Source organism: Equus asinus, chromosome 7 (genome assembly GCF_041296235.1).
Source record: "Equus asinus isolate D_3611 breed Donkey chromosome 7, EquAss-T2T_v2, whole genome shotgun sequence".
Lineage (NCBI taxonomy): Eukaryota > Metazoa > Chordata > Mammalia > Perissodactyla > Equidae > Equus > Equus asinus.
In genome coordinates, this window is record NC_091796.1 from 81,309,599 (window position 1) to 81,335,607 (window position 26,009).

At 44.4% G+C, this 26,009-nt stretch overlaps 1 protein-coding gene across 9 annotated transcripts in view; it reads right to left on the reverse strand.

Moving 5' to 3' along the window:
- The window catches only part of DPF3 (double PHD fingers 3), a 252,853-nt gene that overhangs the window by 46,920 nt on the left and 179,924 nt on the right, over positions 1-26,009 (reverse strand). For 3 of the 9 annotated variants that reach the window (XM_014835753.3, XM_070513946.1, XM_070513944.1), the window contains exon 8: positions 19,077-19,205. In XM_014835753.3, coding sequence (XP_014691239.1) covers positions 19,077-19,205 — 129 coding nt within the window. Of the gene's footprint in view, positions 1-97; positions 376-5,324; positions 7,532-14,799; positions 16,183-19,076; positions 19,206-26,009 lie in introns of those variants that run through there. The other 6 variants (XR_011504658.1, XR_011504661.1, XR_011504659.1 and 3 more) reach the window with 6 other exon arrangements.

Consider the following 26,009-nt stretch of genomic DNA (forward strand, 5'->3'; position numbering starts at 1 on the left):
TTTTCTTCCCCTACTAAGCTGGGGAGAAGGGAGTAGACAACCATGAATATTAGTAAGGTCACTCAACCAAAATCAAGCTGAGAATAATATCTACAACCTATGAGCAAGACCCAGATGACATTGCACATTGCGGAATCCAATGAGATGAGAGCTGGAGAGGGACTCAGATGGAGTTTTCGGCAGAACTATTTTCACCTTGTGGCTTTTTGGCCTTACTGTCCTTTTCAGTTGCTTCTCACTGTTCCTTTTTCACATACTTGGCCTTTCTCTAGAGGAAAGGCTGCAATCACTTTCCAGCTGGTGTCTCCCACTACCAAAACCAGGTAAATCCTCATACGGGCTTGGGACATTGCTTCAGTATGAACAGGAACAAGCCTAGAAACGTAATTTTAGTTAATGAGCATAACACGCATTCATGAGACTGATTTTCCCCGTACCTCCCCACTCCCTGGTGGTGAGCTAGGCTCTAACTCTGTCAGGTTGCCCGGCTATAATTCAAAGCGCTGCAGAGCCAGATGAGACCCCGCGAGGCCATCCAGCCCGTGCCCCTAACTCCACACAGGAGAAGTGCTTGGCTGTCTGTCAGTTCCAGATCAGCCTCAAGAGTCAAAACTTCTTGGTGTCAAAGAACGCTTTGCCAATTGTTCTAAGCCCCACAGTGCCTCTCCCGTCCTCTCTAGATCCCAGAAACAACTGGTCGGTAATGTGTATTGAGAACTCTAATTCTCTTCCCTAAGTGAAACCACCCCAAATCCATTACCCTTTTTCTTAAATGGCTTATTGTTTATACTTTTAATTATTCTTAATAATTTTTTCTGTCCTTTTTTGTTTTTTCCAGTTATTTTCAGCTAATTCGAACATGGTAGTGTCAAATATTCAATAGGAGTGGAGAATTATTTCCCAGCCCTTGGACATTATTCTCAATATAACACAGCCTGATATCATGCTTACTTAAAAATAAACAACGCAATACTCCTTTAGCTAGTGTTCCACTAGGACTTCCAGATCTTTCTCAGCTATGATCATGCCTTGCCAGGTGATCACTAACAGCACAGTCAACATAATTGTAGCAGACAGTTGGGTACTAAGCCACTGATGACTAATGTTATCACCTCTCGACAAAGCATTTCCTATTCTGGTGAAAGGAAAGGTCAAGGAACCAAGGGACTGTGCTGCTCACACCATGTTCACGTAAAATACAAAACAGCATTTTCTAACTTTTGGTCTGAAGAATCTTTCTCCTGGTCTATGCCTAAACGCTGACATCTGGATGACCTCAGGTGTGATCACAGGGTCGACCTTGGAAAAAATGGAGCAGACATTTAACATGTCCAGCCCAACCCATGCCCCTTTTAAGGAGACTTGGAGGCAACCCAGGGAACTTAGCAATAAGCTCCACTAAAAGGTACCCTGAGATCTGAAGTTACTGATCATCTCCAAACAATTGAGCATCCTCTAGCAGTGGCTAAAGAGGTTATCTTTGAGAAATCTGGCATGGCTGCCGCCATCTAGCATGACTAGCTCACAGGCCACCCTTCAGGATCATCCCATATTCTGTTTGTAAGGTTTTAACTCAGTAGTAGGTCTGGTAGCAGGAATCTTCATCATCCAAGGAGGAAAATTATTTCTTATCAGTTGTTTTGGGACATGGGGTAAGGAGTTGGGAGAATTCTTCTGATTGTGAATATGACCACAAGAATCCAAATTCTTAGGAAGAAATGCATCTCGGCAACATCCTCAACACCCATAATTAGCAATTTCAGAGAGCCACAGCCATTGAAGAATCAGTAGTCACAAGAAAGAGACCATTTCTTTCACTGTAGCAACTCTACTCCCCCCAAGTTGGGCTCCACTGAATGTCCTTTATCATTTACCTCACACAGATGAAACTCTACCATCTATGTCCGCTTAGCCCAGAGGAGCCATTTGCATGACTTCAACTATCTTAAAGTTGCCTTTTTTATAAACAAGTTGCTGGAAATGAAGGATATTGGTCATCATGTCCTCAGAGTCACTATTATGTATGGCTAACACATGAACTGGCTGGATTATTTATAGATTCTTTTGGTAAACACTGCACTATGCTGGTTTGGATTCAGCACCAAAGCTAGAAAATGTAGCAGACAGCTTTCTAAAACCCAGTGGTGTGGGCTCTGAGCCATTTTTGCCTATAGGCCTCAATACAGCTTACATTACGGATCATGAAATACACCTCTAGCCCTTCACCAGGTAGTGTGAAATTCTTCTCTGTACTTAGCCCTGAGACTTAGAAAATGCCTTCAATATTACCACCGCCCCCTCCCCCGCAACCTAACACTATAATATTCTCTATTTCCAAATCAAGGATCAGCAAACTGTGGCCTGTGGGCCAAATCTGGCTAGCTGCCTATTTTTGTAGATGAAGTTTTACTGGACCACAGCCATGTCCACTCGTTTATATACTGTCTATGGCTGCTTTCATGCCACAACCCCAGAGCTCAGTAGTTGCAATAGATGCCTGGCCTACAAAGCCTAAAATATTTGCTATTTGGGCCTTTAGAGGAAAAGTTTGCAGACCCTGTTATAGATCATAAAGAAAACAAACCGCTCATTCAGAATAACCTCCTCCCCACCCCAAGGAGAGAGGACAAAACAACAAAATAACCCTGACCCAAGTGAGTAGATTTGCATACTACTTTGCATAAAATCTTCTTGACTCTCACACAAAGAGTCCTCACATATAAGATGTAAATACTTAAAAAAAAATTTAAATAACAAAAATTCTAGAGGGATATATATAATATTATATATAATGTAATATATGTTATATAATAAAATATATTATATATTATAAATATATAATATAATAATTCTGGATATATATGTATTATATATTATATATAATATTACATATTTTATATATATATATCCCTCCAGTATTTTTGTTATTTAAATTTGTCTTTTAAGTATTTGACATCTCATATGATCTTATTTCAGAAGACACTTTGTAAGATATGATATACATATGGGGGTTTTTTAATTAAAGGAAGTTCTGAATTTGCTGGTCTGGGGATACGCTAAAACTTGAATTCAGTTTGAGTCACATGGAGTAATTTTGGGTTCTTAGAAAAGAAGGTTAAAAAGAATGTGATATAAGAGAATGACTGGTCATCAATAAGAATAAACTGAAATTTTAAAAAAATCTCTACACTGTACAGCTCCATCCAGAGTTTTAAAGGGAAGATCTCTCATTGACATGCAGAGAGAAAGGGCCTGGCTGGGGAAATGTTTTCTATTGGAACCAGATCCCGAATCCTTAACATGTGCTGGAAATGACCTAGCTCCACCCAGAGAGCAACCCGGGGACCCATTCCCAGCACACAACAATTCTACGTCAGATACCGCTACATGCGTCCATATGTTAAGTCAAGGATCTGCCATATGAAAGAGTTTGGTCAAAGCATTCCAATCGTGACTTCAACCTTACCCAGATGGCAGTCCTTGGGGAAAGCTACCCAAAACCATCAAAGGGTGTTTGGTATATGCTCACATTTGGTTTAGTCCACACAAAAGTTGATCTTCAGTGTTTGTTTATCATTTACTACCAACACTTAAAGGTGGGGAGATCTCACCAAAATTTTTGAATTTTTGGCCCATCTTGAAAAACCTGGTATCTGGAGTCCCCAGGCCCACATTCCCGCAGGCAGCATCCTTTGGGCTGGTAGCAGCTGCCCCATTCGGAGGACAGGTGCTCTCTGGCTTGATACCCCCCTCCCACTGCCTGCTGTCTCCCTGCATTCTGAGGTTGAGCATCAACGGCTGCTGCCCATCTCCCTGGTGCTGTCGATTTTCTCACACCTGGTCTGCTTCCCTCACTGAAGGTATCTGCTCTGTAGGCATCTGAATTTCGACCCCAGAGCTAACCCTTTATGTTAACTAATATGTTTCCAAATGGATGAGGAAAGTGATTTCTTTTTCTCTTCCTCATTCTCTGGCTCACGTGTACATTTTGCCCCTCCCTCTTAATCAGAGACCATCTACAAACATAAAGCACATGCATGCTTTGCCGACAACTCGCCATCAGATATTTGAAAAAGGCAGTCCCTGCCCCCATGGCCTGCAATTAGACATTTGATTCTCCTGCCTCTGTCTCTTCTATCCTTACTTATTTACATTGCTACTACAGCTCCCTGCTAGACATCCTGTCCCCATAAGCAGCCCAAAGACATTATCTACAAAGAAAGCCTGAGTCATGAGGTAAGACACACTTTATGTAGAGAGTGTTTGCCCATCAGAATCAAGGTACCCTTTTCCGGGGTATAAATTAGAAGGAAGATTTCAGATACAATCACTTCCCTCCCAAGAAGATATTTAATCCCCTAGGTGACCTCTGAATGGGGTCAAGTGTCTCAAATTTCGGTTGCTGTAGGAAGTGGGTGGTGTGTAATAAATGGCAAAACTTCCTTTTTACTCCAAGTGTCTATCGACAGATGAATAGATAAACAAAATGTGGTATGTGCATACAAGGGAATATTATTCAACCTTGAAAAAGAATGAAATTCTGACACAGGCTACAACATGAATAAACCTTGAAGATATTATGCTAAGTGAAATAAGTCAGTCACAAAAGGACAAACATTGCATGACTCCTCTTATATAAGTTACCTAGAATAGTCAAATTCATAGAGACAAAAAGTAGAACGGTGGTTGCCAAGGGCTGGGGGGAGGAAGGAATGAGGAGTTAGTGTTTAATGGGTACAGAGTTTCAATTGGAGAAGATGAAAACAATTCTGGAGATGGATGGTGGTGATGGTTGTACAATGCTGTGAACGTACTTAATGCCACTGAATTGCACATTTAAAAATGGTTAAAATGGTAAATTTTATGTAATGCAAATTTTACCACAATAAAAAGAAAAAAAAGCCTAAGGAGGGTATATTGGGGAAACTTAAGGAGGGTATACTGCTAGGGGAAACTTTAAAAGTCTATAACGAATGTCATAATGTGACATTCATTCTAAAGGAAGATAGAGCATGCTAGCAGCAACATCCCAAGGACACGGTCCATCTCCATCAGGCCCCAGCATGGGCTGGCAATGCTCAGAGGGCAAGACCCGGCCTGGAAGGCTGGTCTGGTTCCATCTAACCAGAGGCTCCCTCAAAGAGGAGTGCCTGCCTCCAGACACAAGGGAAAGCCTATCAACGGGGCCGGTTTACAGCCATACCAACTGGCAGCTCAGGGAATACACCAAGAGCACCTTTCAGGCAATGGAAACATTAACCTCCCAGCGTTTTCCAAGCTCATGCTAAATCTTGCGTTCTTGTGCAAAACTATCCTAGCAGTGGTGTGGCAGCAACATTGGACAGGTATATTAAGTCTGTACACATAACCAGACTCTCCATAAATCTACTTTGGCCATGGAGAGAGTGATGATGGCCGTGGTGATAGTGGGTGGGTGACAGCAACTCTGGATTCAGAGAGCGGATGCTGGCACCAACCCTGGGCATTGTTCACTATCCAAGCCACCACCTGTCAGCCAAGCCAGGGGCAACCACCATTCTAGACTGTGCTTCTAAATAAAACAATAGGATTCAACAAATCTTGAGCATGCAAGTGGGCAGAATCCTTTCAGGAGGCCCCTCTCTACAGGAGGGTATGAAAGTTGAGCTCATGTAGGATGAGGCTGGGAAAGCAAAATTTACAGAGATGCTATAGGAGCATTGGAAACAGACTTTTATTTAACAGAAACTTACAAAAACTTGATACAAACCCTACATTATGCAAAGCTTTATCACAATTCTACATGTTATAATTTGTGGGAGTTGGTTGGAGAGTGGATTATTGTTATAATTATTAGCATTTTGAAAAGGGACATTTTCTATCAGAAAACGTCACAGACAAGTGGTACAAAATGATACAAAGACACTGCTGGTGACCTCTCCCCGGGACTGGACTCGAATGAGAAACCTGAAAGGGCTGGCAGCAAGTCTGCACCCAGCCAGTGTCCCCTTTCAAAGGCCAAAGAGAGATTCTCAGGCTCAGAACCATTTCAGTAACACTGTCAATCAAGGACTTTAGCTGACAAGACTATCCAGCATTAGATGGTACATTTATTATTGTGACTGCTTACAAGTGAGGGAAACTCAAGAGCATGGACATGTAAAAGACTGGGACTAGAACCCAGTGGCCCAGCCAGTCAACCCAGCTCCTTTGCTGGTCCACAGACACAACGCTGAATTACAATTCACAGGCCGTAATGTTCAGTGCCACCAACATGGCCATAGAACGACATGCTAGAACACTCGCCTTTCTCCTTTACCCCCACCAGCAACTGAATTTGAGGCTTCCATCATTCATGTTGGCCTTCCTTGCCCTTGGGGACATTCTGGAATTGCAGGCCCCCAGAGCCAGCTCAAAAGAAGGCTCTCTTTACAAATCTCCTCTAGGAGTTAGATGCCCAAATTAATATCATCTCAGATGATGCTTATTTGTTGTTGTCCTTTTTTTTCTCTTCCTTCACTGCATTATTTCAAACAAAGCTGTCTGTGTTCAAATCTGTTGAACTCGTAGAGATATATTTAACCACTAGTTGGAATTCCTTTCTGAATGAGGCCTCATCAGATATGATAACCAGGAGACAGGCTGCTTCTTGACATTCAGATAAATGGGGCTTGCCTGGAGTGAGGGGAGAGGGTTTTTTTGGGGGGATGGGGTGCGTAGAGAGACTGCTGATAGCCTTTGTGGCTAATGTATTTCAGTCAAGTCTTAACACATAATCCTTTAACATCACCAACAATTTCAATAGACTTTTGAAGAAGGAAAAAAAAAAACTGATGACTCCTCACTTACCATGTCCAACTCGCAGAAATAAAAATACCTAAAGCACATACATGAATGGCTTTTTAAACAGCCTGAGAGAGCAGAGTTGATCTTTATTTTCTTATTAAAAATGTGGGGTATTTTTCCTTAGAGTTAATACGCAGTCTTTATATTACATTAAGCACTCTTTTGATTTCACGTCTTCACAAAATTGCTTTTAACTTTTGAAGTAGAAGGTACTTTAAACAAAAATACTGTGCCACATCAGCACTTTTTTCTTTTAAATATTGAAATAAATAAAATAGTTAACTCTTTTTTTTTTTCTGTCAGTTTGTGTTCAGTTGTTTCTATTGTAGAGCAATTCCAGTCTGACCTGGGTACTTTCTCACTTAAAGAAAATTTAATGAAGAATTTTAAAAAGGAAAAAAAAAATCTTCTTATTGCACAAACTTTGGCCATTCCCAAGACTTCTCTGAGACGAGCTGAGTTGTGCTGGAGGCTTTGCCACAATCCAGGCTCCTGTGTTGGCTGAAACACACGCGCAGGAGGGGGCCGGGCAAGGGGAGAGGAAGAGGAGGAGGAGGAGAAGGAGGAGGAGCAATCATCCTGCATCTTGTCACCTTCTTCAGAAATGGCTTGCTTGAAGGATGCCGGAGTCCCCAGGTCATAGAATCGACTGCAGAGGGAAAGGCAACGAAAGATAAAACAAAAAACAGCAGCACAGGACAACTACCTAAAAAAGAAAGATTAAAATTACAGGGGTGGTGGAGATGAAATGAATTGAAAAGAAAAGAAAAGAAAGAAAAAAAGAAAAAAAACCAAACAACTAATTGCCAAGCTACTGAGGCCATGGCTCTGTGCAATGAGAACCAGACCAGCGTTTCCCGTGCCTTGAATGTCAGCAGCACGAAATCAGCCAGGAATAGGCAGGTCAGTTGCTCCTGGGCAACTAAATGACACAGGGAACAGAGGACACAGCTGGATTTTCAACTCCTAGGTGGCAGAGTAGGCAAAACTGGGTGTTAGCAAAATCTTTTTTTTCCTCCTCCACTTGAAAACCAAATAAACAATCTTTTTCACTCTTAAAAGACCCCAGAAGGACCATTATGATGCAATCTGTCTGCCTGTCACCTAAATAGAAATGAGTGGTTCTATGGTATAGGATCAGTTGCGGTCACAGAAAACCCCAGCTGACACCCCATTTGCCATAAGGCCAAAAGGACACTGCTACATGCACACACCTTACCCCCAATCCTGCACCAAGTGATTCCAGGATGTTGGAATTACTCGGAGAGAGAACCAAGCCAAGAGATCTGTTCCGGTCCTCAACTAGCCCAGTGATCCCAAGTGTCAGCCTTGGAACCTGGTGGCAGTTCAAATCAGGTGGGTTCTTTAGCCTGGGTGGGTACTAAGCAGGAGTGGATTTTGCTTCTAGCTGAAATGAAATCTGCTAAGTTATTTTGGTCTTTGGAAGGGAGCAGTCGGCACAAAGGGGTAAGCAATAAAACCAAGTACTATCACATTTCACCCCAGAAGCAATTCCCGAGAGCAGAGATGGGTGCCCCTAACAGCACCCAGCTCATGTTGAGCTGAGTGGAGGGGGAGGGAGGAAAACAGTGAGGGGCCCAAGTGGAAAATGGCCACGTCAGCAGGGAACAAAGTTTAAAATCAAATGAGTGGTTCAGCCTCTTCCAAGGTGAACTCCCCTCCCCATCCCCACCTCTCTTTCTAGTACCCAAGGCACTACTCACTGCTCAGGTGCAAGGGACAGGATTAGATGCACTCCCAAAGCTGAGGCTCTGTCTACTTATGTCTTCAAAGGAAGGCTGAGAAGGGCCCCATTTCCAGCAACCACCAACCCCTCCCTCCACACCTAGTCCTATTTCTTTCCCCTCCCCCCCATCCCACTGTCACCTCTCATATCTGCTCTTCTGGTGACCCTTCCCAGGATCTCCTCCTCTTTCCTAGGGTTCGCCATGGTTCCACCTGCCTCTGGCCCCTTCACTCCAGTGATAAAACCAGTAGGCCTTTCTCCAGACCTCCCAAAGAGTGCCTGCCAAGTGTTCTCTTGTTGGGCATTCACACTTTCACCCTCTGCCAGGACTCTTTCTGTCCCTCCCCCAATGCCCCTGACCCCGATGGTTAGATGTCACCTGCCACTCTTTCAGTGAGTCTATCTTCTAATCATACTCCCTGCCCTTTCAGTTTCCTCAAATTTCCCACTTTGACCCCTCAACATAAACACACACACGCACACGCGCGCACACACACACACACTCTTTACTTCTTTTGCCACATTTAAGCCACCTAGAAAATAGCTGGTTCATTCCCAACTTTGTGCTCCTAATATCCATTTTCTCTTTCATTCCTTTGGCTGGGCCCAATGTAGGCCACTGGAAATGTCCTGCTATGCTCTCGGTCTTCTACTCTCACTCTCCTTCACGGAGGCCTACTTTCCACCTCTCCACACATCTTCAACTTTCCCCTCAGCCCTGTACTCACATCCTCATTCTCCCTCCTTCCCACCTCACCACCACTCCGCTGCCTCCCGGGTCTCATCTACCTGCTCTGACTTGACCAATGGATGCTGTGTCCACATGTGACTTTTTCAACCTTTCTGTCGGCAAAATTTATGTAGCATTCACTATGTATGGAATGAGACACTAAATTGTTCCACTAATTAGCTCAGAAACATTGCTCAGTTGTCAGTTTATGTCACCAACTAATTATGGCACAATGGTGTCGGGCACTGTTCGAGGTGCATGAATGACATCATCTTTGCCCTCAAGAAACACACCATCTGTTTGGTGAGAAAGACTACAAACAATCATAATATGTTGTGATGAGCACTATATCAGTGGAATAAACAAAATGCTATAGAATTCTTAAGCGCTTTTTTTAGTATTGCGATTTTTGCCATTTCACGTTTCAGGTTTTGATTCCTAGCTTTGCTTTTTGTTCGGCTCTGTCTCCATTCTCTCTAACAATAGACGTTGTTGCCTACAGATGAAATAGCAGTAGTCAATCTAGAGTTCTTTGTTGATCTGGATGGCTTCCTCCAAGAAAATCTCCCTGACTACTGTGATCCACAGCAAAACCACCCCATGACGCTCTTACACGTTTTAGCTACTTGTGAATATCGAGTCCGCTCAACTAGGTTGCAAATAAATCCATTGGCCAATAAATCCATTGGCTCCACATTAATTTCATCTTACCCCTCACAGGGCTAGGCAGTCATATGCATACTGGTGTTACTCAGTCTCTAGCCACCAAATGAACAAAAGTATATATGAATCAAAGTATTATCATCCAAGGTCTACAAACACACTAGCCTGAGCCTCAGCTGAAAGGCCAAGTGCCTGAGTCACCAGTAAGGAGAAAAATAAATTACACACCCCCCGATATGATGCGCTGAGAAGGATACAACATCGTTTCTATGTATTTTTACCAAAAATGCATAACCTGATTGTAATCAGTAAGAATCTAAACTAAAGGCTTTCTATGAAATAACTAGCCAGTGCTCTTCAAAAGTCTCAAGGTTGTGAAAGACAAAGACAGACTGTGGAACTAACTACTGCAGGTTAAAGGACTTTGAGAGCACATGACAACAAAATGCAACATGTTTATCCTGGATTGGATCCTGAACCAAAAAAAGACATTAGCAAGACAATTGGCCAAATTGGAATAAGGTCTGTAGACTATAGTATTGCATCAACGTCAATTCCTGATTGTGATCTTTGTACTGTGGTTATTTGGAGCATCTGTGTGAAGAATATACAGGAATGCTTTGTGTTATCTGTGTAAGTTTTTGGTAAGTCTAAAGTTATTACAAAATTAAAAATTTTTGCATGAGTCTTAGTCATTGGTTGAGGGCCAGTATTGAGATATTTTGAAAACTTAACTGCCAATGCTCTTTAGCTAATAATTCAGTTCTGACAGGGATCTTCCACCATTCTCAGTTATTTTGTAAGTTGGTCACACAGAATGGTTTTTCTTATACTGTTATTTTGAGTAAATGGTCAGAAATCACTTTTATTAAGCACAACAGTATCAAATAATCCAATGTTTTAGTGTTAGAAGCACTTGGGCAAAACAGGGCCAGAAGCGTTCACTCCCTGCCACCTCATCACTCCCACCCTAGCCCCCAGCCCAATGTCACCACCACAACAGTGACCATTTAGAAAGCTCAGCTTTAATTCTTTGGGAAAGTTCACGAGGATTTAGAATATTGCTACTTCTCAGGAGGATTCTAATGTGATCGTGGGTTGGGAGTTTTTGTTTGGTTCGTTTTGCTTTGTCTTTACCATCAAATACCTCCTCCTCTCAATCCAATGAGTGAAAGACCTCAAAGCTCTTTACTGATTTTCCTCAAGAAATCTTCAAAATGAAGATTTTATTCTTTGAAGATTTCACTTCTCTGGAGAAGTCAGTATAGACTGAGGAAAGAGTATCAGAAGACCCAGACACCACCTACTGAGCCTGGAACCTCAAAACAGTCATCTAATCAAACCTCAGTTTCCTCATCAGCAAAATGGGAACGAATGACATCCATCCTCCCTCACAATGTTGTTACGTTATGGGAAGAATCATCATGAGATAATGTTGAATGTATTTTATGATAGGGTAAGAAATGCCCATTTCCCAGAGATAGAGAAACTGAGGCCAAGATTCATGGCAACGAACTCACACAAGGACTGAGTCCAGAACCCAGAACTTTTCATTCCTACTCTAGGTTCCTACTCACTAGATCAAAAATGCCTCGCTCAGAAAATACACAACACAAGTAACTCCACTTCCAAAGGCTTAACAAAATACCCCACGGAAAAATTCCTAATGCATGAGCCCGCTCAAACTGTAAGTACAAGTCAAGATCACATTCATCAGATGTAACAGGAGGCATATTGGGATAATATTAATTAATTTCATTCCACCACAAAGTGAGAACCTCCAAACAGCCTTTAGCTCTCTCCCCGAGTAATGATCTTGCGTTCCCTCAAGTGCTATAGAAAGGCAATGTCAGGCTGCAGCCCATTAGGTGCAGGGAGAGATGCTAAGTAAGCGGGAAGACTTCAAGGGAGACTGTTGATGTGAACATCATATTTTTATTAAATCCTCCTCTCTAAAATCCCAGCAGCAAATTGCATGACTGACTTGAAAGTACCCTTAAAAAATTAAATGTGTATTCCTCACTCCTAGAGATATAGTGATTAGACATCTGATCTCTACAGTCTCAGTAACAGAAATAAAGGATTCGATTGTTCTAGGTAGGAAAAAACATCAGATAGACAACACCAACACTTTACATCAATAGTCCCCCCCAGGGGATGTGAACATTGTAACAAATTTAGAAAGTTCTATATCTTTGATTCTCCTAATCTTTGGGCTAGGACTCAGAAAATTAGGTGACATTCCTGAGGCATTTGGGGTGGTACTTTATACTGAGCTGAGGACAAAGGAAACTAGTCGGATCATTTTCATCTTAACGATTCTAATTTCTTTTAACATGTGCGTAGTGATATTTAACAAAAGCAACAACAAAACGATAGATGTGTTGACTGCTCACACTGGCTCTTGCAATTCCTGAGGTCACGAAATAGGAGATCTTTGTCCCTAATAGGCATCAGGAGAGGAGGTCTAGAAATGATGGTTTAGAAGATGAGCTCTCTAGAATATTCTGCACAGAATTTTAATTGGAATTATCTTTTTGGGGATCTAATTGCTTACTCTTCAGTTTTGACATTGCTTTTAATAAGGTTACCTTTTTAAGCTATAATTGCAAACATCCCCCTTTCTTCAGCTGGACCTGGGAAAAAGCAAGGGAGATATAGAGATCATATATATTGGGGTGGAATATAGAAAAATATATATATTCCTGTATTTCATATATATATATATATATACTCAAGGGGCAGCACAGAACAATGGTAAAGGTAAAGAGTAAAGGTCCTGGAGTCAGGTTGCCAGGAATAAAAACCTGGTTCCTTATTACCTGTGGGGCCTTAATTACATTTCTTAACCTTATTCCTAAGCCTCAGTTTCCTTATCTATAAACTGGGATAATACGAGTACCTAGCTTAGGGGCCAGGCATAAAGATTAAATGAACTACACCAGGGAAAGCACTCAGAACAAGGCCTGGCATGTCAATGTTGGCCATTGTCATATAGAGAAAGGGGGACAAAGACAGAACATCAACCATCAAGGCATCACCCAGAACAGCTAGCTTTCTCCTCCTCCACCTCCTCTGAGTTTCCTTCCTTCACCTTAAGATATTTGCCCCCAAAGCAATGTCTATCCCACTCTCCCAAATCTAACTCACCCAACCTCTCCGGGTTGATTTTTCTCAGCTGAAAAGTGAAAGATTTGAGCTCAATCATCTTCAAAGCCCCTTCCAGTTCTCTCTCTCTCTCTGTTTTTTTAAGGATATAAATTCTGAGTCTGTTGAAAGATACTATATGCAAGGAGAAACGAGGTGCTTAGGCAATGCTAAGATATGTTACTATGCTCACATGGGCTATACCAACTGAGAAAGATGAGGACATCTACTACCCCAGGCGGAGAAACTAAAGATCAAGCTATACTAGTAAAGATACAATAGACAAGCACTAGCCACCCTCGGATAAACCTTTCCGTGGGAGTTTGTCTTCTTTAGACAGTTCTTCATTCCTGGTTCCACTCCAGAACTCCAAGACAGACTCTGAAATGAGGTGGCTTTTTCTCATTTGTTTTAATTACGTGGATTTTTTAAAATTTCAAGTTCAAAGGTAAGCCGTCATCCAGAATTTCAAGACTACAAACAACTCCACAGATTTCAAATGATAGTACAGATTGGTTGGACATATTTGTATTAACAGGGAAGTTCACATTTCATCAAGAGCAAGTTGTAATGCTCTGAAACCCAATATCTGAATCAAAGTAACTGAACAGACGAAGAGGTGGAGAAGGACGGCAAGAGAAGGTCGTATCTCCTTAGCAGAAGCCAACTGGAACCAACTACATTAGCTTTCTCTCACATGTGAGCATGCAGGCCTGTTATAACATTAGAGGTTTAGGCCATATTTACTAGGAGCAAGGGCCACACACAGATTAGCAGAACATCCCAAAAGTGGGTGAGGTGGTTACTTTCATTCTCTCACAACAGAGAACAAATGCCCAGGCAAGTGCTTACACAGTTCAAGCCCAAGAAAAGTAGAAGCTCTTTCTGTCTCAGGCTACCACAGAAGCACAAAGGGTCCATTCGTGGGTTTCTTTGCTTGGTCCTAGCTTTTGTTTGGTTGGTTTGTTATTTTAATGAGAGGTCTAACTCATGAAGATCTGCAAAAGCTGGATTGTCAAAGCAGATCTTCCTAGACATTTACAAGCAGCCTGTTGCCTGCGCAGCCACTCGGATCTCCCAACCCAAGCCAAATGGCAGGGCCTGTGCTGGAGAGAGGCTGGAGACCCTGACCACACTCAGTGGGAGTTCAGAATCTTTAGGTCAGCTCGGTTGAGTGTTGTGCCTAATCAGAGATCTTCTTTCCTTGGCTCTCAAATTGGTACCTGGAGCAAGGCATACCACCCGAGGCATGCAGTCCCCTTTAGCTGTACCCCTCATTCCTACCCAAGGCCAGCAGCCAGCTTCAACCTCAGTTCCCTGGACTCCACCTCCAGGTACAGCCAAGGGAGACAGAGTTAGCCAAGCACTTCCCCAGCCATTTTCTCATACAGTTGAAGCCAGAAGCCCACCATTCTCCACTCAGAGCTCCCCAGAGTCCAAGCAAGCTTCAGTTCCCACACCTGGACCCAGGCCCACATGGGTATGCATGCACACAGACAGCAGGGGGCTGGGTGGAATAAGGTCCAGTAGCCTCTCCCACACTAATAATTGGGTCCAAACCCAGAAAAACAAAAGACAAGCTGGGGGGCGGGGGAGAGGAAAGAAAGAAAAAACTTAAAAAAAAAACCCAAAAAACAAAACTATGATGGTTTTTCCCTCATTGTAAGACAGGTCAGCCAAGACATACCTTTTGACTAGGACCATACAGCTGTTCATTCTTGGGACTGCCAACAAGGTGGATGGTCTTCTCCGTCACCCAGGGGGCTTGAGCAAATGTTGCTTTGGTTTATTTCAGGAGGTGCTATTAAAAACATAAAACAAAGTGCCTGGAGGGCACTATAAAAAAATAGAAGAAATACGGGAGACTTGATCATCCAACAGCAATTTATACGTTTGTAAACAGGGGCGAGGCAGGGGAATCTACTGTGAGGTATCATTCTTGCTTCCATGAGCACAGCCTCCGGTTGTTTAGTCACTGCTGAGTCCAGGACTTTCTGCTTATGTTCCGTTCCTGCATTTGGAAATTGCTCTTCGCCAGGAGGAAAGTGAGGAAAAAACACCCACAACAACACAACAGCAGCTCTACTGACGGAGATGAGTTGCCCATGAGGTGCTGCGGGTCGGGGCCCAGGCGCTGGGGGGAGGCCACACTCTGGTGGCCCGGACTTCTCAGGAACTGCTGACATTTTCTTGCAAGCAGGGAGGAAGATGGAAAGGTCAGGGAGCAGAAATGGGGAAGGGGCTGCCGTGGGGAGCCACAGACTCCATGGGATACAGAAAGTGCAATCATCTCCTGTGGAGGGAATCCTCCTGCCTCGGTCTCCTTGAATCAGTCCTCCCCCCACTGGCTTTCTTCTAAACCGGATATTACTTCAACTCCTTTGATTTCCCTTCTCTCTCTCTCTCAAAAAACCAGTCCATTTCTAATAATAGCTAGAATACATAAATAATAATTTTTTAATGTTATTGGTTCTTTGTTTCCAAACCCAACATTCCTCCTCTCTTCATTTTGCCAATAGGAAAACGGAGGAAGTCAACTCTGCTCATGTCAAAAAGATGCCCTCCCCCCCAAAAAAAGAGATAATCCGCTAACCTCCCATTTCTATGGAAAATAAATAGGACATCGTGGTGCCATCTCTCTGAAGGACTGTTATTCTGCGTTTTTGTTCTGTTTCGCTTCAGTACTTTGTGCTTCTGTTGTACATACCCAAGACAGAGGGAGAGGAGGGGCGCGTGGAAGGTGAGAGGAAAAAGCAAGGAGGAAGGGAAAACCTAAAGTTGTCTTTCATTAAAAAAAAATCTCAGAACCAGAACAATGACCAAAGTCAGAGGGTGATGGCTAATTGCCCAGAGTCTGTTCCGTGGGTTTAGCAACTGCCCTTTTTATCTGCTGTGGGTGAACCCCGGCCACTGCGGCGTCCTCGGCAGGAGCGAGGCTCCTCCAAATCGTCCTCGTCAAAGCCGTGGAAAGTTGAGGTGTCACTTTCTGACGTGGAACCGAATAAGTCCTCCGTGGTGCGTGCTGCGGCCGCTGCCTCCTTCTCCTTCCTGCCTTCTCCTCCCAAATGAGCTGACATGTATGATGAATATATCAGCACATGGGTTAAGCAACAGACAGCATTATTAATATTCTTATTACATTATTACAATGTTATTTTTAATAGCAAGATCATTAAACCATTATACACCAAAAGGGATTAACTGGATGCATCACCTGGCGACAGGGATTTAGGGTAAGGGCACAAAGCCAACATTTCCAGGGAACAGGACTCTTGCCTCCCCAGAAAGCATCATCTCTACCATTATATATATGTCCACAGCTCTGACAGCGAAAGGTTCAACCAGGATCTTTCTTTCTTCTCTTCGTATGCACACATATGCATGCACGCTCGCTCTGCCCGCCCCAGACAATGAGTTTCCTTGGTGGGTTTAAAGCCTGGTTGGTATTTCTTTGGTGTCTTTTCGGTTGGTGTTTCTCTGAACAATGTTTGCCCTTCACTTTGACAGTCGGCTTTACAAAGGTGTTACTGTCAGGTAACCTGCTCAAGGTGGTTAAGCCGCCATCCGTTTTATTCTTATGTTCACCCCTGTCTAACCCCCTGCTTTCGGCCCCCTTTCAATTCTGCCCTTACACCATGTCGTTCATTTGCACTGAAAGCAAAAAGAAGTCGGAAAGTCTGATAAGCGGTAACAAAAGAGTCTCTCATTTTCTGTAGCCACTGGAGGACATTTCCGTGAGCTGCACCCACATCTGTGCGCACACACACACACACACACGCACCTGCACGCCCATACACGCGCACACACACTCCAGCCGCTAAAGACGCCCAGGTCTTAGTTACTCCGGAAAGTCCAGAGTTGTCAAACCTGATTCAGAGCATTAAGAAACTGAGAAATAGAGGGTCAAAAAAGTTTGATAAAATACAGTATCCTGAAATCTGTAAAACTCAGGTTTAAGCTTTTCCACATTCTAAGTGGGCCCCAGGACTGCTCTCAAATGAAGTCATGATATGTCATTTATGGTGCCAATTTCAGGAATCTCACTTTCTCTCTGGGAAACAGAGGTAGTGGGGTAGATGGAAAAGGAAAAGCATCTCTTCCAAGCTCCACAGTCTTCGTTGGAAGGACTCCAGGGAGACCCTAGAGAAGTGTTCGCCCATCTGCTTTAACAAGCGCATCCCATGGGCTAAGGCCACCTGTTTGTTCCCAAGGTGTTGACTGTTTCAGGAACATCAGAGTCAGACCTTGACTAAATTATCCACCAAAATTAATCCTCAGCAATGCAATGAGAAGACCCAGGCTGATATAAAGTGGCCCCCTGAGTCTCATAGCAGACAGATCCTGGGAAGAAAAAGCTGAGCACAGGCTGTGAAGAGAGAGGCTTTGGGTAGGAAAAGACCAACTGCCCACTTCCAGTCCCCCACGGGCCAGATTCAAGTACTCCATCTCTTGTAGGAAAGGAAGGGGGGAAATCACAGCAGTCTGCAAGGGGAATTCTGAAGCTGCCCTCTCCAACGCATCCCAAGCCCGCAGCATTCTGCCTGGAACATCGCTCCGCCAGGTGATGCCTCTGGCCATAGGGGTTTTGTCTGCTCGCTGGCTTTTAAAAAACACTGAATTGAATTTCATTTTCAATTGTTTCATTTTATTTTTAAGTATCTAAAACCCAGAATCCACTCTCACCTGGGCCCTCTCTTCTAAGCTAGCACCAGCAGAGTAAAACGTTCAACATTAGGTATCATGTTTGGAAAGTAAATGAACTGACAGAATTGCACAGATGGGCTCCCCCGTCAGGGTCCTCAAGAGTTAAATGTTGAGGGTTGTGTGCAGTGGAAACCATAGTCCTTTTCTGATTACTGATTTGCCATTCAACTCAGTCTTGAAGCCTAAACGACCCGAACACCAAATATAAAAAGACTAAAGCTAAGGTTTGCAGACAAGGCAAGAGAAGAAAAGAGTTGCTACAGTAAACCCAGGTGTGGTCATCTCAGTCCTCCTCTTGGGACTAGGAGTAGAAAAGACACTGGATAGAAAGACAGAAAGAGCGATGACTCCTCACTGCTGGACCCACCGCCCCACTGAACTGTCTTTCACCCACTAGTCAGCAGCTGATGAGACTCAAGACGAATCTGAAACTTTCTCTCCTCCCTGCCTTGCACTTTGGCCTAGTTATGACAAAACAATTTGAAAAAAACAGGTAGTACCAACCAACCGTGACCAGCCAAAAATAATGGTTTGGTTAGAATCAAAAAACAACAGCTAGAACAAAACTTGAAGACCTGAACTCATTTCAAGAATGAAACAACAAGACCAGAGTCTTCTTTTGTTATTTTTGTCTTAGGATAGATGAAAGATGAAATTTCAAAACATGCCAAGTCAACTCCAGATTAGCCCTAAGAACACCTGCCCTTTTGTCTCCTTGATCTCTCAGGGTCTCTTCTCTGTTCCATATGAGAAAATGGGATGAGTGGCCAATGGAGGTGGTGTTTATGCAGCTACTCAGGAGCCCAGAGGTCTCTGAATCCCACAATTCAAGACGTGGCTGCTCTCTCAGTATTCACGTTTCCATACTCTCCCAGGTTGCCCCAGGCACTTCCACAGAACAAACACATCTTCTAGTTATGTGCACATCACCCGATACAAGGAAGCATGTTGCCTGTGTCTCCAGGTGTTTCCACTCTATGTCACTCTTGTCCACCACAACAACACACACCCACGGAAAGGCCAGACACAAGTCAAAAACTTCTCCTTTCCCTTTTCCCTGGATTCCAGGGCATAACTGTTGATTCTTAAGACCCAAAGAAGAAAAATATCAGAATGACCTGAAAACTCCTCTCTACTCAAAATCATCACCACCATCACTTTTCCACTCCATCCTTCAGTCCCCACATGAGATGGCAGAGGAATGCAAGTGGCACAGTTCCTGGTCTACAGGCACATGATGCAAGAAGGGGCCACACTCACCAGAGCGTCCACAGTCTGCACAGGACACCAGCTCTTCAGGCCGCCCACTCTTCTTGTTCATGTTCGAGCCCCCCAAGCAGAAGTCACAGTAGTTATTAGGAATGACTGTCCCATCCGGGCCTTTCTGGGCTGTGGAAACATTTGAAAAAAAAATCCAATTTTAGGCTGAGATGAGTTTCTATCGGCCCCTTTTCTCCCACAGTGTGGCAGAATCGCTCCAAAAGGAATATGAAGTTTAGAATCCGAGGTTTTGTTACAACTAAATTGTTAAATTGGGTTGTTTTCTTTCTTTCTTTTTGTGAGGAAGATTGGTCTTGAGCTAACATCTGTACCAACCTTCCTCTATTTTATGTGGGATGCTGCCACAGCATGGCTCGATGAGCGGTGCCAGGTCCATGCCTGGGATCCGAACCTGCAAACCCCAGGCCGCCGAAGCGGAGTGCACGAACCCAACCACTATGCCACTGGGTCGGCCCCAAATTGGGCTGTTTTCTTTTTAATCCTCCTCAGTTCAACTGTCCTAATGCCTTGCAAGCCAACCAGAGTTTGGTTGATTTTTGCAATATTTCCCATCTCTGTGTTTTTATGCAAACTGTCTTGCTCCTCTGATTGCATCTCTGGATGAGCAAAGCATCCAGAAGGCCCACTAGTCAAGTGAACTTCTCCTAGCCCCAAACAACCAGCCCTCAGGGCCAAGGTCCCAAAGAGCAGATGGCAACAAAGAGTGGTGTGACTAGAAGGAGAGAGAACAGTCAATGCCTAGGCCTTGCCCTCGGGAAAGATGCTCTCGTTTAGAAGCTAGTCCCCTGTCCCTGAAAAGGAAACCAAAGAGGCACTGGTGGGCAGTCATTTCCAGGAAGGACAGTGAAGCTGCTCTTGCGGACTCTGATGAACATCTTGGCAGGCGTCCACCCTTGTTCAGCCTCATCTCCCTGAAGTCCAGACTCGTCAGCATGGAGAGCACCCAGGACTAGTTAATCAGCAGATCCCTAGTGCCTAGGACCAGAACTGGACACTTAGCTCAGCCTCATGCCAGAGATGGGTTGAATGGTCAGTTAATGAGCATGTCTTGAAGTTTAAGACCTTCATGAGCCACCTACGCTGAAAGTCCTTATACAAAGGCAAAGAAAAATCTTGGGATATGATCTTAAAAACAAAGCCTTGAGAACACAGCACATATCCTTGAGCACTGAAATTATCCTCAGTTTCTGGGGGCTGGTTGAAAAGCCTTGGACGGGTTCCTTGCATGGGAAGAAATGCCTCCATTTCCCTCTGCGTTTTCCCCCCTAGTGTGGACATTTCCTTGTCACATTAGCACTCCCTGTTTGTGACGAAAAAGAAAAGTCTCTCTATTATGGGATCAGCCTTAACCCCTAGGGTATCTTCCTCCTCACTGTACCCAACGTCTACCGCTATCTTTCATTAATCACCGGCTAACATTAACCAGGGTCCCGTAGGGTACAAAATTTGTAAAAGGAAGCAGGTATGTGAGCAAAAATACCATCCAGATGGTGAGTGATAAATGGATTCACCCATTTTAATATGATTCCCTCTGGCCTCTGCTTCCTCCGTACCTCTGTTTTGCCCCCAGGAACAGAAAAAGTTACCTGGGGAAGACAGAAGACAAAAGCTTACAGAATTACATTATAGAGGGTTAATCCATTTATCAATTGTTACTTGGCTTGTTTAATCAGTTTCTAAGTCATTGATTTTCATCTTCAGGGAGGCAGACAATTCTCTGCAAGAAACATGTTGGCTGTTTGGGGCAGAGAGAGGAGCTGGCCACATTCTGTGGCCCACTGAGTGGCGTTTTCTTCATCAGTCCCTGCCTCCCAAAAGCATCTGCATGTCACACAGAATGGTTTGGCAAATAATCTCCCAAAATCAGTACATCTGCAAAACTTTTACTCTGCCTATAAAATTTTCATTGGCCAAATCCAGAAAGAAGTCCCTTTCTTCCTTCTCTCTCAATTGCCATCTTAACCACTTTCAGAACTCTCTTAAGGAAATCCAAGCATGCCAATGAAGCAAATAAACTCAGGGTTTCCTCATTAAGGGACTCTGCTGGAAACCAATCGAAAGGTGAACAGAAAGAAGTGTAGTATATTAAATTTAGGGGCTGATTTCATGATTGATATGAACTAGATATAAAATGTAGAGATGACAATCATAACTTAGCCTCCTGCGTGAAAAGTGATCAAAGCATCCCATGCATATCATCCAGTAAAACTCTCAGGAGGCCCCTTCTCATCATCTGTCTCTCTCCTGTTCTCTAGGGGCTTCCTATTATGTCAGATTTTCTCCTCTTTCAAACAATCTTTAAGCAACCAAAGAATCTGGTTTTCTCCAACGCACTGTATCCCTTGTGATTTATGAGGATGAAGAAGTAGAATATAGAGTACAAGGATGCCCAGATAATTCCTTACAGTTTTTACCACCAATAGACCCTTGGTGGAATACCCCATTGAATCAGGGACTCCGATACTGCAAGAAATAAAAAATTCAGAAATGATCTAGTAGAGCAAAGCAGACAGTGATGGAGAAACTGATCCTATATAAAAAGACCAGAGGAGCAGAATTTCATTCATCTGACGAAGAGAAGTTTCTGAGGAGACTGAATCAGAGCGGGGTCCCCACACGTATTTGTGTTGGTTGTTGGCCATAGAAAGTGCCTGGCCAAGGGAGTGAAGAGGTGATAAAAGCCCACTTGTAGGCCCTGGTGTGTGCAGTTGTGACATGGGGGATGCGGGGGTGGGTACCATTTTAGTCTAGAATGACCCAGGATAGAAAGTGACAGTGAACAGTTACGCTTCATTTTCAGCAAAAAACCTTTTTGCTTCAGTTCCTACTCTCTCCTCACAATAGTGAGCTCAAATCTTCCTTCCATTTTGGTAAAATGGTGTGGGAAGGACTGATCCATAGGTTTTGCATCTGGTTCTCTTATACTTTTTTACACATTTAGCATTGGTTCCTGAGTGAGAGTTCTCCCATGGAGCTCGCCCAATTCCCCAGCCAGAAATAACCAGTCAGGCCTTGGGGAGGGCACTCTGTTGACATCACTTTCATGACCCTTCCCTTGCTTCCTCATATCCCCATATCAAATGATCTACTCCTTCAGGTCAGGGACCATGCCTAACTCATCATTGTAACACCTACATGCCCTGCACACAGGAAATGGTTAAGAGCAATGTGTGGGATGAATGATTTACACAAGGATGGCGGAGATGTAAGTAGGCTGGCCAGTGACACTCCTGGGACCTCCTCCTAGGGGCACAGAGCACTGTGTTTGCCTTCCTCATGGCAGAGTTATCTGTCGCGGTGAATATCATTCATTGCCTGGTTTATTTCCCTAGTCTTCAGAGAGAAGAGCTCGTCTATGTCCAAATGGATTGGCCAGATCCAGCCTGGTCTCATGTCTAGCTCCCAGAGTACACACGAGTGGGTGGCTGAGAGCCATAGGTAGCTGGACAAATTATACTATTCACCTTCTATGGTAGGTAAAACATCTGGTCCACAAACATACAAGCAAATTATAAGACTATGACTCATTCTTTCTTGAGAAGCGGACACCAGGTTGCTCCTACCCACTCAGCCTCCCTCTTATTCAACTGCTTTATTTTTTTTTTATTTTTTATTTTCCTTTTTCTCCCCAAACCCCCCAGCACATAGTTCTGTATTTTTAGTTGTGGGTCTTCTAGTTGTGGCATGTGGGATGCCGCCTCAGCGTGGCCTGATGAGCAGTGTCATGTCCATGCCCAGGATCTGAACCAGCGAAACCCTGGGCCACCGAAGCAGAGCGCATGAACTTAACCACTCAGCCACGGGGCCGGCCCCGTCAACTGCTTTTTTGAAAAGAAAAAAAAGCAGACATTTATTATACTACAAAACTGTGATGGGTCTTACGCTGAATGCTTTACGAATGTTATGTCATTGATTCTCACAAAAACTTCGTAAAGTAGAGATTATTGGACAGATGAGGTAACTGAAGCCCAAAGAGATGAGAGGGGCTGGTTCCAGGCCCCAGGGACAACGTGGAGGAGGTGGGACTCACCCCAGGGTTGTCTGTGTCCCCAGACACTCTCTGCCCCTCATCACACTTTTCTGCCTCCAGGGAAGTCCAGAGGCAAACACTTTCTGGCCATACCTTGCATATAAAATACTTTATAAATCTCTTCAGAGTCAACTTGATTCACCCCATATGTTATTATGATGCCAAAGCAATAAAAATTATTGAGATTGGTCTGATAAAAGCAGAATCCCTTTGAGCTTAAATGTAATGTCCCTACCACAGTAATCCATCCTGGGTGATACTGTTTATTGTCATATACTCTGCAAAAACACTTCTCCAGAGAATTCCACAGGCTCATGAAGGAATTTTTTTCAGTAAATCTCACACCACAGCTATACCGGCCTATGGCCTGACCTAGCTGTGAGCAATTTCCTGGTACCATGTATGAGATCATTATAAAAAGAATTTTACTATAAATAGGAAGCTCACCAAGACTTGGCAAGTGGGGTTTAAATAGAGATTCTGCTTATGGGAAATTGAGTCCCGCTTTATAGAATAGGATGATGGGGAGGGCAAAGACCAAGTGGTATCTTGATGGGAGCATCCGAAATGATGGATTTTGGTCTCTGCTGATTAATGTTCACAGGCCGAGATCATATAAGAGATACAAGGAAACTGCCAAGAAAATAAAGTGAGCCTAAAGAATTTAGGAATTTACCTGGGGGAGATAACTCTAAAACGCTCAAAGAAAAAAAAAGATGGAAATCAGGAACAAAGTTCAAGAAGAAACGCAAAAATAAATAAATTACTAAGAAAGCATGGACGGGAGCATTCAAATAAATCAAACCAAGAGAAAGGAAAAGCCAAGCCCCCAACAGTCCCACCACCACACTCAGTCAAGGGTGAACAGTCATTCTGGAAAGGTATTAGTGTGCACTGTAGGATTTTTTACTTCAATCAAGTCACGTGTCTATGGCAAACAAGGCCCCAAAGCTTCCATAGAACCACCACCCAGACAGGGCTGTCTGTCCCCCTTTCAGGCTGATCTCTGCTGTGTGCGATATGCCTGCCACTCAGGAAAAGAATGAGTAGCAGGGACAGTCCGGCCACCAGCAACAGACCCTCATCTGGTTCTGCCAAGACCAGAGCTTTGTCCTAAGTGTCTTAGGGAAACAGGAAGCAAGCCAGAAGTTTAAGCTCCTCCATGGCACATCCACAAAAGCGTGACTTCATATCCTGAGCAGACGCTCAGACCGCCTGCCAGGGCCTGGTGTGCGCAAACACACGGCCACGTGCCGTGCCCACCACCCAACCAGAGCCCCAGTCTCAGCCCAGCAGCTGTTTCTCCAGGGCCTGCTAGTTGGGGCGTGCAGCCCTTGGGGAATCTGGGGGCAGTAGGCAGAGCCCTCCAGGAGGAGACGTGCCTCTCCTCATCCCTCTCACTTGTCCCCCGACCACCCTCCACGGCTGACAGTTCCCATCCCTCCACAGGTCTGACATGTTTCCATGGTAACCAGAATCCTAGGCTCCGGCAGCCTCTGGTCTTGCCACCTGTTATTACTTCATCTCTCAAGTGTAAAGCATCCTAGCCTGGTGCCACTTGGCTGTGCAGAGCGCATCTTCAGAGGACGGAGTAAAGAAAAGGGGAGAGGAAAAGAGGGAAAGTGAAAAGGCGGCCCCAGGCTGGCCACACAGGACACCCTGGACAGGACAGGCTAGAGGAGGAAGCTTCGGAGGCAGGGAGGGGGAGAGGGGAGGGCATAAGCCAACATGCCTCCCCTTCAGAATCAGCGAGCAGGCCTCAGCTGGAGGCCACCGCCACATCCTCCTACCTTCCACCAAGCCTTTAATGAGGGACGTGGGCGGGGGAGGCAGGGGAAGGCTGGGGCCGAGAAGGCAGCTGTGAAGAGATCTGTGCTGGCCCATGTGGCGCAGAGCAAGGAGAGGGTTAAGGCGGCGAGATAAAGACCGTGGGGAAGGCTGGAGCAGGACGCAAACAGAGCCTCTAAGCCTGGATAAATGGTCTTAATTCTCAGGCTCTTGCTCACCCTCCTCCTTACGCGTTTACTCAGAAATTATCCCCAAGGCCTGACACTTTTTTCATTGCTTCCGTAGAACTGATGAAAAAAATAAATCCCACAGATCCAAGGAACAAAAATCTTGGGATTCTATTTAGGCTGCTTCTTCTCGGCCACCTAATAGCAAGTCAGGTCCCACCCCAAGGCTCCAGGAGGAAGATGAATGATGCCTTCCTTCCTCCCTGAATGGGGAAAGGCACGGGGCTCCAGGAGCCGGCACGGCCACAGACACCAGGGTCCACGCACCACATGACCTCAGTGGAGAGAACTCGCTCTTCCTCACGGGCCATTTTGCCAGCTGGCATTGAGGACGATTGAATGTATGATAAGGATGAAAGGGGGTGGCTGCTAATGCAGGAGGGTTCCAGGCAACACTGAGATTAGTCCGCCTGGAGAAGAGAAAGCTAATTTAATGTCTTCAAGTTTTCGGATGGGGTTAAATTGCCACACTCCATATCATCAAGGACAACCTGAGACAGAATGAGCTGAGATGGCAGCGCATCCTCCAAGAAAGCTGGGGACCAAGGCGGGTAAACAGAGGCAGCGTGGGGGTGGCGGGCTTCTCTGAAGAGGCCTCTGTACCTGGGAGGTTTTCCTCAGGCCCAGGGTTGTCTGAGTGCACACCTATCTAGAGGCAAGAGAATATGCTAGATGATGTCTTAAGGTCTCTTTTAGGCCTATTATTTGCGGATTATAACAGGGTGAAAGAAGAGAAAGAAGCAAAGTTTTCCAAACCCAGAGGAACTCGGCCTTTCATCCTTGTTTTATATTTGTGAACATGTCTGTTTCCCTATTAGCCATGAGCTCCCCGAGGGCAGGAGTGGGGTCTTTCATCTCTGAATCCCC